This window comes from Suncus etruscus, assembly GCF_024139225.1.
Source record: "Suncus etruscus isolate mSunEtr1 chromosome X unlocalized genomic scaffold, mSunEtr1.pri.cur SUPER_X_unloc_2, whole genome shotgun sequence".
NCBI lineage: Eukaryota > Metazoa > Chordata > Mammalia > Eulipotyphla > Soricidae > Suncus > Suncus etruscus.
In genome coordinates, this window is record NW_026060315.1 from 978,612 (window position 1) to 991,715 (window position 13,104).

General features: G+C 49.6%; 2 protein-coding genes across 2 annotated transcripts in view; both read right to left on the reverse strand.

Annotated features, from left to right (window-relative positions):
* LOC126000598 (neuroligin-4, X-linked-like) overlaps positions 1 to 13,104 on the reverse strand; it is a 360,086-nt gene that overhangs the window by 229,782 nt on the left and 117,200 nt on the right. The window lies entirely within an intron of this gene.
* Positions 2,159 to 7,494, reverse strand: LOC126000572 (patatin-like phospholipase domain-containing protein 4). Its single transcript, XM_049767792.1, is given in 6 exon segments — positions 2,159 to 2,290; positions 5,301 to 5,453; positions 5,821 to 5,886; positions 6,255 to 6,485; positions 7,323 to 7,379; positions 7,381 to 7,494. Coding segments are annotated over 6 exon segments (753 nt in total).

A 13,104-nucleotide genomic window follows, 5' to 3' on the forward strand; every position in this document is an offset into this window, starting at 1 on the left:
TGTGTCGGGGTCATTTAAAATAATAATAATAATGAGGGCGTAGGGTATTTGCTGACCCACAAATCAGGGTTTGTCTCTGGGCCCAGAGCCAGAGCAGGGATGGCAGGGTGTTGGCCTTGCGCGTGGGCGACCTGGCTTTGATCCCCAGCATCCCGTATGATCCCTCGAGACTGCCAGGAGCGATTTCTGAGTGCAGAGCCAGGAAGAAGGCCTGACTGCCAGTCACCTGGTGTGGCCCCCCCAAAAAAAAGAAAGAATAAAAGTATGAAATAAAATAGAAAAGAAAAAGAAAAAAATTAAAATGAAGGAAAAAAAATAATATGAAAACAAAAATACTAAATCCAAAGAAATCAGATAAACAGAGAAAGAAACAGAAATAAAACGAAAAACGAAAACAGCCATTAATAGAAATGAAATACAAAGTAGGAATGACAAACGTTAGACGTCAAGATAAAAAAAAATAATAAAAATAAAAATAAAAAAAATAATAAAAATTTTAAAAAGATAAAAAAAAAAAAGAAGTCAAGATAAAAATAATTTTGGAAAAGAAAGAGATTAAATCCCTCTCTTCTCTCGCCTCCATCTGCCGAGCTGTGTGGACTCAGCCTAGCACCTGTCGTCTCTTCCCGGCTCCAAGCTGCCTTTCGGGGCGGGGGGGGGGGGGGGGCAAGCTTCTCCTCCTTCGGCCAGCCAGATGGTCGTCCGCCGGGACTGAGCCGCGTTTTCCTTCTCCCATGTGGCGTCATCCATCCATCCATCCATCCATCCTCCGGGGCGGCTCTGGCCTGTAGGGGAACTTAGGAAAAGAAGGGCAGTAGCAAGCCAAAATCGGGGTTTCTTAGGGGCCCAGAGCCAGAGCAGGGAGGGTAAGGCGTTTGTCTTGCGTGTGACGGCCCAGGTTGGATCCCTGGCGTCCCACATGATTCCTCGGGCCTGAAAGGAGCGATTTCTGACTGCAGAGCCAGGAGGAACCCCTCAGCGCCACCGGGTGGGACCCCAAAACAAAAGACAACAAAAATACAGGAATTAGTATAAAGACATGAATAAAGGAATTCATATGCGTTTGTTTATATACAAATTTGTACACGGATAATTTATTCGCTTTGCTGTGAGCGTTTCTTGGGGGGCCTCTGGATTCTGCAGGTTTTTTTGGGTTTTTTTTTTTTGGCTTTTGGGCCACACCCGGCATTGCTCAGGAATTACTCCTGGCTGTCTGCTCAGAAATAGCTCCTGGCAGGCACGGGGGACCATATGGGACGCCAGGATTTGAACCAACCACCTTTGGTCCTGGATCGGCTGCTTGCAAGGCAAACGCTGCTGTGCTATCTCTCTGGGCCTCGTGTATTTTTTTTTTTTTAAAAAAACAGGGGGCAGGAGGCTGAGTTTCCTTGGGGTCTTCCAGTTTCGCTGAGTTTCTAGAGGATATATGTTCTGAGGAGATACAGGGGGGAGAGACAGAGAGAGACAAACAGAGATAGAGAGACACAAAGAAAAAGACAGAGAGAGAGAGAGAGGCAGAGAGAGAGAGACAGAGAAAGACAGAGGAGAAAGGAGAGAGAGAAGGAGAGAGGGAGACAGAGAGAAAGAGAGAGACTTACACAGAGATTGAGACAGAGAAAGTGAGACACAGAGACAAAAAATGTTGAATCTGGGGACATTAGTAGCAGGAAATATACGTGTGTGTGACAGAGAGATAGAGAGACGCAGAGAGTCAGAGAGAGAGACAGAGACAGAAACTGAAACACAGAGAGTCAGAGACAAAAAATGTTGAAACTGGGGACATTGGGGCCACAGAGATAGCACGGAGGTAAGGCATTTTCCTTGCATGCAGAAGGTGGGTGGTTCGAATCCTGGCATCCCACATGGTCCCCCGAGCCTGCCAGGGGCGATTTCTGGGCGCAGAGCCAGGAGGGACCCCAAAACCCCCCCAAAAATAATAATGATAGACACGACATAGGCAGATGATATGGCAGCCAGGACAAAAATCCATGACATAAACAATACAGTCAGATGCCATGACTCACTGAGGGTGCCCTGACACCCTCAATTGAAGTCCTAATGACGGCGGCCATGGCGGCCTCCCGAACCCTGAACAGCTCGCGCGGCATGAGAGAGAGACGTTCGCTCAAGAAGGGGCTTTACTGGGGGTCCCCCCCCCTTATTCAAACCAGTTTTCGCGCTGCAGGAAGCGGACGGTGTCCTCGAACCCACGCTGGTGCAGAGCTCGCATGGCCGCCTGGCTCGGCGGGAACAGGGCTTGGTTGAATCTCAGCAGGTTGGCCACGGAGAGCTAGGAGGGAGATGGACAGACGGACGGGTGGATGGACAGGTGGAGGGGTGATGGATGGGGGGAGCAAGGGATGGACAGAGAGAGATAGAAAGAAGGGAGACGTGAGGGCGGGAGGGAAGGAGGGAGAGACAGACAGGCAGAGAAAGAGGAAAGGAGGAAGGAAGGGAAAGAGGGGGACAGACAGACAGAGAGAACAGGATGGAAGGCAGGAGGAAGGGGAGGAGAAAGAGACAGGAAGGAAGGAAGGAAGGAAGGAAGAAAGAAAGAAAGAAAGAAAGAAAGAAAGAAAGAAAGAAAGAGAAAGAAGAAAGAGAAAGAAAGAGGGAAAGAATGAAAGCAAAAGAGAAAGAAAGAAAAAAGAAAGGAATAAAGGAAAGAACGAAAGCAGGGAGGGAGGGAGAAAGAAAGAGAAAGAAAGAAAGGAAAAGAGAAAGAAAGAAAGAAAAAAGAAAGAAAGGACAGAAAGGAAAAGAGAAAGAAAGAAGAAAGAAAGAAAGAAAGAAAGAAAGAAAGAAAGAAAGAAAGAAAGAAAGAAAGAAAGAAAGAAAGAAAGAAAGAAAGAAAGAAAAGAGGGAGACAGAGCAGAAAGAAGGGCAGAAAAAAGGAATATGGAGGAGAGACAGACAGAGAGAAAGACGGAAGCGCAGGAAGGAGGAAAGAAGGGAGACAGACAAACGTCAGAGGGAAGGAGTATTGCAGGGAGGGAAAGAAAAGGCAGAGAAAGGAAAGGAAGGAGGGCAGAACAGAGGGATGTAGAGACAGATAAACAGAGAAAAAGAAGGAAGAAGAGCAGGATGGAGGAGAGGGAGAAAGACAGACGGACAAACAGGCAGAGAAAGGGAAGGACAGGAGGTAAAATAGGGAGACAGAAAGTCAGAGAGAGAACAGAAAGGAGGAAAGAGGGAGGAAAGGAGGAAGAGAGACAGAAAGAGGAGGAAGGGAGGGAGAGAAAGGGAGAGAAGACAGACAACAGGAAGAAGGTCGGGAGGGAAGAAAGGAGGAAGAGAGAAAGAAAGAAAGGAGGGAGGAAAGGAGGGAAAGACACAGAGACATACAGACAACAGGAAGGAAGTCAGAGGGAAGAAGGGAGGAAGAGAGACAGAAAGAGAGGAGGAAGGGAAGGAGGGAAGGAGACAGACAACAGAAAGAAGGGAGGAAGGGAAGAAAGGAGGAAGAGACAGAAAGAGAAGAGGAAGAGAAGGAGGGAAAGACAGAGAGACAGACAGACAACAGGAAGGAAGTTGGAAGGGAAAAAAGGAGGAAGAGAGACAGAAAGAGAGGAGGAAGAGAAGGAGGGAAGGAGACAGACAATAGAAAGAAGGGAGGAAGGGAAGAAAGGAGGAAGAGACAGAGAGGAGGAAGGGAAGGAGGGAAGGAGACAGACAACAGAAAGAAAGGAGGAGGGAAGAAAGGAGGAAGAGGAAGAGAAGGAGGGAAAAAGGGAGAGACAGAGAGACAACAGGAAGGAAGTCAGAGGGAAGAAAGGAGGAAGAGAGACAGAAGGAGAGGGGGAAGGAAAGGAGGGAAGGAGACAGACAACAGAAAGGAAGGAGAAAGGGAAGAAAGGAGGAAGAGAGACATGAAGAGAGGAGGAAGGGAAGGAGGAAAGGAGACAGACAACAGAAAGAAGGGAGGAAGGGAGGAAAGGAGGAAGAGAGACAGGAAGAGAGGAGGAAGGGAAGGAGGGAAGGAGACAGACAACAGAAAGAAGGGAGGAAGGGAGGAAAGGAGGAAGAGAGACAGAAAGAGGAGGAAGAGAAGGAGGGAAGGAGACAGACAACAGAAAGAAGGGAAAAAGGGAAGAAAGGAGGAAAGAGACAGAAAGAGAAGATGAAGGAAGGGAGAGAAAGAGGGAGAGACAGAGAGACAACAGGAAGGAAGTCGGGAGGGGAGAAAGGAGGAAGAGAGACAGACAGACAGGAGGAAGAGAAAGAGGGAAAGAAAGAGACAGAGAGGAGGAAGGAAGGAGGGAAGGAGACAGACAACAGAAAGAAAGGAGGAAGGGAAGAAAGGAGGAAGAGAAAGAGAAGTGGAAGAGAAGGAGGGAAAAGGGAGAGACAGAGAGACAACAGGAAGGAAGTCAGAGGAAAGAAAGGAGGAAGAGACAGGAAGAGAGGAGGAAGGGAAGGAGGGAAGGAGACAGACAACAGAAAGAAAGGAGGAAGGGAAGAAAGGAGGAAGAGAGAAAGAGAAGTGGAAGAGAAGGAGGGGAAAGGGAGAGACAGAGAGACAACAGGAAGGAAGTCAGAGGAAGGAAAGGAGGAAGAGACAGGAAGAGAGGAGGAAGGGAAGGAGGGAAGGAGACAGACAACAGAAAGAAAGGAGGAAGGGAAGAAAGGAGGAAGAGAGAAAGAGAAGTGGAAGAGAAGGAGGGGAAAGGGAGAGACAGAGAGACAACAGGAAGGAAGTCAGAGGAAGGAAAGGAGGAAGAGACAGGAAGAGAGGAGGAAGGGAAGGAGGGAAGGAGACAGACAACAGAAAGAAAGGAGGAAGGGAAGAAAGGAGGAAGAGAGAAAGAGAAGTGGAAGAGAAGGAGGGGAAAGGGAGAGACAGAGAGACAACAGGAAGGAAGTCAGAGGAAGGAAAGGAGGAAGAGACAGGAAGAGAGGAGGAAGGGAAGGAGGGAAGGAGACAGACAACAGAAAGAAAGGAGGAAGGGAAGAAAGGAGAAAGAGACAGAAAGAGAAGAGGAAGAGAAGGAGGGAAAGAGGAAGAGACAGACAGACAACAGGAAGTCAGAGGGAAGAAAGGAGGAAGAGAGACAGACAGGAGGAAGGGAAGGAGGGAAAGAGACAGACAGACAGGAGGAAACAATGGTCAGCTGTGGTGGGAGCCAGGGCAGCTGGCCGTCAGGGACGCGCGCCTACAGCCAGCGGACGGGGTTCAGCCTGGGCGAGCTCGCAGCCAACCCGGGTTTGATCCCCGGCATCCCACGTGGCCCCCCAAATCCGGCCGGGCGATTCCTGAGCGAGCACAGAGCCAGGAGCCAGCCCTGGGAGCCGGGACTCACCACCAAGTCCTGGTTGGAGACACTGATGTAGCGGCCGGGCCGCTCTGCGTCCTGTGGCGAGATGTCGGGGCGGCCGCAGAAGGGGGACACGGTGACCGTGCGCCCCACGGGCAGGACGGGGAGGCTGTCGGTGAGGCCGCCGTCCACCCAGGTCTGCGGAAAACAGGGTTCTGGTCAGCTGGGGCGTCGAAAGGGGTCAGGCACGAATGCCAAGCCCTGCCTGGTCATCGTGGAAGGCTTGTGGGGACCCCCACCCCTGCTTTGGGGACCCCCACAGCTTTGGGGACCCCACAGCGACCTCGGGGACCCCCAGCTGTGGACCGTCCCCCTAAAAAAAAAGACTTTCTATAATTTCCAATTTCTTTTCACGTAGGTTTCTGTCTTGCGTGCGGCTGACCCTCGATGGACTCGAGTTCGACTCCCGGCATCCCACATGGTCCCCTCCCCCAAGCCAGGAGCGATTTCTGAGCGCGGAGCCAGAAGGAACCCCTGAGTGTGCTGTGACTAGGGGAGCACTTACCTGGCCTTTGTACTCCACAGGCTTCAGCCCTGCGTAGACGGGCACGAAGCTGCTGGCCAGCAGGACCTGAGGGGGGTGGAGAGAGAGACACAGAGACAGAGAGAGAAGGAGACAGAGAGACAGAGACAGAGAGAGGGAGGGAGAGACAGAGAGAGACACACAGAGAGAGAGAAAGAGAAAGAAAAATTGGTAGGTCGGCCCGGTCAGGTTGTTCCTGGCTCGCGGGGCTCAGGGCAGCATATGGGATGCCAGGGATCGAATCCGGGGTTCTTGTGTACAAGATAAACTCCGCAATCTTGCAAGAGATCTCTGTGGGTCTGAACTTCTGGAAGCCAACACAGCGGGCCTCGATTTCCCTGCACGCCGCACCCCACTGTTCCCGCCTCTGCTATGAGAATTGGGGGTTGCTCAGAGACACCCCCCCCCCCCAGTACCTTGATGAGGTCGTCGCGGGAAGAGAAACAGGACACCAGGTAGTTGCTCCGGGTCCTGCTGTTAGTGATGGAGACGTGGAGGCGCCGGTGGGCCAGCTGGTGGGCGTCGGGGGGCAGGATGGCCTGCACCCCGCTCCTGAGGCGGCCCATGAAGTCGAAGCCGGGCGTGAGCGCCCCAAAAGTGTGCGCCCGGATTTCTTGGGCGAACCGGTAGGTGAAGTCTTTACACTCCTGAGGGAGAAGGGAGGAAAGGGATTGAAGACAGCGGCCCTGGGTTCGATCCCCGGCATCCCACGTGTCCCCCGAGCCAGGAGCGAGTTCTGGGCGCAGACATTTTGGTGACCCCAAAATAAGCCACGAAAAAAATAAAATAAGGAAAAGGATTGCAAAGTCTCATTTCGGTTGCCAAAAATCTGCCGTGTCTGGTGTCTGGATGTGGTGGGTCTGGCCCCCTGTCTCTCCGTCATGCTGAACCCCACTTCTAGCTCACGGACACCCCACTTGGCTTGCAGAAAGGTTTGCACCCCTTTCGTTTCTCTGTGTGTGCGTCCCTGTGTCCGTGTGGGCTGGGCTGGGAGAGGAGATGAATGTTCTGATGTTGAACCCCAATTCCTGAACCCCCAAATCCCCAACGCCCTCTTCTTCTTGGCCCAGTCGGGTCCCCGTTCAGTGGCACCTCAGGGACGTTGCCAGAAAGCTGAGAAGTAGTGAGGGAGGGCTGAATGTGTCCCTGCTCTGAAGCGGGGGAAGAGGCCATGGACACCACATCATAACAACATACTCCTGCGTGGTCAGCCCTGGAGAGCTGGCAGAGGGGTCACAGTGGGCAGAGAGCACTGGGATGAGAGTCCAGGGCCCCTCTCTCCTGGCCCCTTTGGGGAAACTGGACTTTGGGGAGCCTGGTGTCTAAGTGCCCGGTGCTCGGGGGAACCTCAGGAATATGGGGGTGCAAACCCGGTGGGTCAGAAGCATGCCAAGCAGCTGTTTTTCCTCCCAGGCGGGACTGTGTGTCACTGTGGGGAGTTTGTTTCTCTGTCCTTTTAACTGGGGGGGCCACGCCGGGGTTACCTCGATCTTGTGGGGCGCCGTCAGCAGGACCAGGGAGCTGGCCGAGGCACCCGCAAAAGGCCTTCACGTCCTTCAGTAGCGTCTGGCCGTGTCTGCGCAGGGCGGACGCGGCCCCCAAGTGGTAGATGCCCAGGAACCCGCAGGCCGAGAAGGACAAGTTGATGTGCTTCATGGTAGCTGTGGAGGGGGAAACAGAGAAGAATAAAATAATAAAAGATAGAGATAGAGAGAGAGACAGAGAGCGAGACAGAGAAACAAAAATAAACACAGAAAGAAAGAAAGAAAGAAAGAAAGAAAGAAAGAAAGAAAGAAAGAAAGAAAGAAAGAAAGAAAGAAAGAAAGAAAGAAAGAAAGAAGGGAAAGAGAGAAAGGAAGGAAGGAAGGAAGGAAGGAAGGAAGGAAGGAAGGAAGGAAGGAAGGAAGAAAGAAAGAAACAGAAAAAAAGGAAGGGAAAGGAGCGAAGGAGGGAAGAAGGAATGAAGGAAAGAAGAAAGAAGAAAAAGGAAAGAAAGAAAGGAAGGAAGGAAGAGAAAGAAAGAAATAAAGAGAAAGAAAGGAAGAAAGAAAGAAAGAAGAAAGGAAGGAAGAGAAAGAGAAAGAAAAAAGAATGAGAGAGAAAGGAAAAAGAGAAGGAATGAGAAAGAGAAAGGAGGAAAGAAAGAGAGGAAGGAAGAGAAAGAGAAGGAAAGAAACAAGAGAAAGAAAAAGAATGAGAAAGAAAGATAAAGAAGGAATGAAAGAAAGAAAGGAAGAAATGAAGGAAGAAAAAGAAAGAAAGAAGAGAAAGAAGGGAGAGAAAGAAAGAAAAAGGGAAGAGAAGGAATAAAAGAAAAGGAAGAGAGAAAGAAAGAAGAAAGGAAGATAGATGGGTAGGTAGATGGATTGATATAGATTAGATGGATAGATGGATAGATAGGTAGGTAGGTAGATAGATGATAGATAGATAGATAGATAGATAGATAGATAGATAGATAGATAGATAGATAGATAGATAGATAGATGATAGATACCTGGCGGTGCTCACCTGGCTCTGCGCTCAGAAATCGCTCCTGGCAGGCTTGGGGGAGCCTATGGGATGCCGAAGATCGAACTCGGGTCCTCCCCAGAGGACACGACACCCCTGGTTTTCTTTCTCTTTCTTTTCCTTCCTTCCTTCCTTCCTTCCTTCCTTCCTTCCTTCCTTCCTTCCTTCCCTCCCTCCCTTTCTTTTTTCTTTCTTTCTTCCTTCCTTCCTTCCTTTTTCTTTCTTTCTTTGTCTCTTACTCTTTCTTTCTTCCTTCTTTCTCTTTCTTTCTTTCTTTCTTTCTCTTTCTTTCTTTCTTTCTTTGTCTCTTACTCTTTCTTTCTTTCTCTCTTTCTCTTTCTTTCTTTCTTTCTTTCTTTTTCTTTCTTTCTTTCCTTTTTTTTCTTTTTTTTTTTTTCTTGGTCTTTGTAGAACTAGGAGGGCTGAAGCTAGAAAAGTCCTATTTGCAGAGTCCCGAGTTCTAGGGATGTTTGTGCCTTGGAAAAGTGGAATTCGCCTCTAAAAAAAATCTCTAGCTATGAGATCGAATTCATTGTTTCTACATTTAGGAAGAAGTGAATTGGTAAAAAAAAAAAAAAAAAAAATTTAGATTTAGGAAATTTTATGACTCATGGCATCTAGATTTAGGACTTTATACAACTTTGCAGAAGGTCGGTGGTTCGAATCCCGGCACCCCATAGGGTCCCCCAAACCTGCCAGGAGCGATTTCTGAGCGCGGAGCCAGGAGGAACCCCTGAGTGCTTATAAATAATATATCAAGTTTATAAATATATCAAGTCAAAAAACTTATAAATCGAGAGTGATAAAATGTAATAGACTTCTAAGAAAAATGCAATAAGACAGGAAATCGACTTTCTCCTGTTGGGCCTGCCCACTAATTGAAGGGAAGTAGGAGTCGGGTCCAAGGCGTCACTCAGAGAAGTTCAGCCTATCACAGTCCTGTGCCCGCCTTCCGTGCTATGTTGTACCACTAGAGATCCGAGTTTCTTCCATAGGACACGCCCACTTCACTACCGGAAAAAGAGACGGGACCGAGACGTCACTCAACAAAGCTCAGCCTATCAGAGCCCGGTGCCCGTCTCCTCGTGCTACGTCCAACCAATAGAAACTCGACTTCCTAAGATGGGGCGGGACAAAACGTCACTCAACAAATCTCCGCCTATCAGAGTCCAGTCAATGCTTGGCCCGCCCCTCTCCGATTTCCGCGCTTGGCTCTACCAATAGGGAACCGAATCTACTTCCGTATTAAGAGCCCGCTTACCTCCGGTTCCGGAACCGGGTGGCGGTGCTCCACGAAGCCCCGCCTACTGCGCCGCGCGCCCAACCGGGAAGGCGACTGGACTAGGGCGGCCGCACCGCGAGGCATTGTGACGCCATCACGCACGCGCCCCGCCCAAGAAGGTCAGGGAGGAGACGTAGACATGGCGGGTGTCCACGGTCGCGTTTGTGACGTCCTCACAGCCCTCACTATGGCGGCGCCTGCGAAGGTAAGTAAACACAGGTGTCAGAGGAGAATTTAAAAACGGGGTGAGCAGAGGAGGAAAAAGAAAAGGGGGGTGTAAAAAAGAGGTAGAGAAAGAAAAAAGGAAAAGAAAATAAATAAAAAAGAAAAAGAAAATAAAGAAAAAGAAAAAAGAAAATAAATAAAAAAGAAAAAGAAAGAAAATAAAAATAGAAAAAGAAAAGGAAAAAAGAAAATAAAAAGAAAAACAAAAAATAAAAATTAAATAAAAAAGAAAACAGAAAAAAGAAAATAAAGAAAAAAAAAGGAACAGAACTTTTTCGCAATTGCTTCTAGCTTGGAGAATCTCCCTACGGGGTGGTCCTACGTTGTGTTGGGGGCCCATTGCTGATTTTTATTTATTTATTTATTTTGTTCCAGGGAGTGGGGTGTCAGACTTAAAACCCCATTTGTGGGAGGCAGAAGAAGCAAAAACATGGCAGTCCAGGCTATATGGTTTTGTTCCTGTATTTGTTTTGTTTCGTTTTGGGGCCACACCTACAGCTGCTCAGGGGTTCCTCCTGGCTCTGCGCTCAGAAATCGCTCCTGGCAGGCTCGGGGGAGCATATGGGATGCCGGGGATCGAACCTCAGGGTAGGCCGCCTGGTTTTGTGTATACATGGATCTGTGGGTACATGGTTTTGGGTCTATGTGATTTTGTGGTGCTCTGGGTGTACTTGGTTTCACGGCTCTGTTTGTCTCTGTTTCTTTCTCTTTGTCTATCTTTCTATCTCTCTGTTTCTCTCTGCTTGTCAGTCTCTATCTCTCTTTCTCTCTCTCTCACATACACACGGCATTAACCTGTTTGAGAAAAGCCTTCCTGAACTTGGCCAGTCTCAGACCTTCCACTGTATTTCCCCCCAAAACTGTGGCTCAGTTGCATTCTGAGGGTTCTGCTTGCTTTATTATTTATTTTTTATTTATTTATGCTTTATTTATGATCACATTTTTACTACATAGACCTAAGTCATCGGTGACAACTATGGACGTTGAAACACCCAGGAATGTCTCAGCAGAAAAAGCAAAATTGATTTAGAGGGGCCTGCGGGGAGGGCATCTGCCTTCAATGCGGCCACCCGGGTTCAATCCCTGGTCTCCTGTTGGCTCCCCTGACCCTGCCAGGAGCGATCCCTGAATGCAGAGCCAGGAGTAAGCCCTGAGCACTGCCCGGTGTGGCCGCCCAAGAGAATTAACTTAGAGGGGCCGAGTGAGTGATAGCACAGCGATAGGGCATTTGCGTTGCTCAAAGCCAATCTAGGATAGACCTGAGTTTGATCCCTGGCATCTCATATGCTCCTCTGAGCCTGCCGGGAGCGATTTCTGAGTACAGAGCAGGAGGAACCCCTGAGTGCCGCCTGGTTGGGCCCCAAAACAGGACAAACAAACAAAATAATTATCTATTCACTTTATGCCTTGTTTCCAATCACTCTCACAGGCTTCAAATCTCTCAATTCTTCACGGCTGCGACACAACCAGGAGGCCCTAACTCGGGGTAGGTTTTAAAAGCCCTGGGGGTGACATTTTGGAGATGAAAAGGGCGAGTTTTGTGTCTCCTCAGGAGGGCCCCTGTGTGGGAATCAATGCACCCCTTGTCTTGGGCCTTCAAAGGCAGCCCCGGCCTCCTGAGGCTTTGAACCCCGGAAGGAAGGCCTGTGTGTCAGGTCTTGGATTCCTCCCCTCAGCCCCTGGATGGGCCGACCCCAGAGAGCCACCTGCCTCAGCCTGTGTGAATAGACAGAGAGGACAGAAAGAGAGGGGGAGAGAAGAGAGGGAGAGAGAAGAAAGGGAGAGAGAGGAGAGGAGGGAGGACAGGGAGAGAGATGAGAGAGGCAGAAGAGAGAGGGAGAGAACAGAGAGAGGGAGAGAAGAGGGAGAGCGAAGAGAGGCAGAGAGGAGCAAGGGAGAGAGAGGAGAGGGAGGGAACAGAGAGAGGGAAAGAGAAAGAAGACAGGGAGAGAGAAGAGAGGGAGAGGTGAGAGAAGAGAGGGAGAGGAAAGGGGAGAGAGGAAGAGAGGAGAGAGAGAAGAGAGGGAGAGAGAAGAGAGGGAGAGGAGAGAGGGAGAGAGAAGAGGGAGAGAGAAGAGAGGGAGAGAGGGAGAAAGAAGAGAGGGAGAGGGAAAGGGGAGAGAGGAAGAGAGGAGAGAGAAGAGAGGGAGAGAGAAGAGAGGAAGAGAAGAGAGGGAGAGAGAAGAGAGGGAGAGAGAGGAAGAGAAGAGAGGGAGAGAGAAGAGAGGGAGAGAAGAGAGAGGAGAGAGGAAAGAGGGAGAGAAGAGAGGGAGAGACAGAAGAGAAAGGGAGAGAACAGAGGAGAGGGAGAGAGAGAAGAGAGGAGACAGAGAGAGAAAGCATGAATGTCTCTGAGGGGGGGAGACAGAGAGAAAGCATGAATGTCTCTGAGGGGGAGAGACAGAGATATAGCACAACAGTAAGGCGTTTGCCTTGCATGCGGCCAACCTGAGACAGAATGGTTCAATCCCCAGCCTCCCACATGGTCCCTGGAGACTGCCAGGAGCAAAGTCTGAGTGCAGAGCCAGGAGGATCCCCTGAGCGATGCCGGGTGTGGCCCCAAAATCGAAAGAAAGAAAAGAACAAAAGAAAGAATGGAAGGGAGAAGGAAGGATGGAAGGAAGAAAGGGAGGGAGGGAGAGAAAGAAAGAAAGAAAGAAAGAAGGAAGGAAGGAAGGAAGGAAGGAAGGAAGGAAGGAAGGAAGGAAGGAAGGAAGGAAGGAAGGAAGGAAGAGAAAACTCCATGATTTTCGTTTTTCGTTTCTATTTTCCAAATCAAATCCATTTCCTTGATTGGGGCGCTCGCAGCCGTTTGAATCCAAAACATATTTCTGAGCCCCCCAGAGGAAAGGAAAAGAAAGAGACTAAAGAGTAAAACTAAAAAGAAGGAAATGAAAAGCCGTCTCTCTCCGCTATCTCTCGCTGCTCTTTTGCAAGGCGGCCTCCGGGCTCAGATAGGTTTTATTTTCCTCCCGTCTGTCTGTACCCCAAGATTTCCCCCCCTGTTCTGGGGGCTCCTGGCACCCCAGTGGGTTGAGAGAGAGAGACAGAGAGAGAGGAGAGAGGAGAGAGAGAGAGGAGAGACAGAGAAAGAGAGAGAGAGACCAAGACAGTGCTCAGGGTTGACTCCCAGCTCAGTGCTCTCAGGACAAATCCCTCCTGGCGAGGCTCCGGGGACCGTCTAGGATGCTGGGAGTCGAACCCGGGTGGGTTGTTGGAAATTGTTTTCTTTTTTTAGGCAGAACAGACAG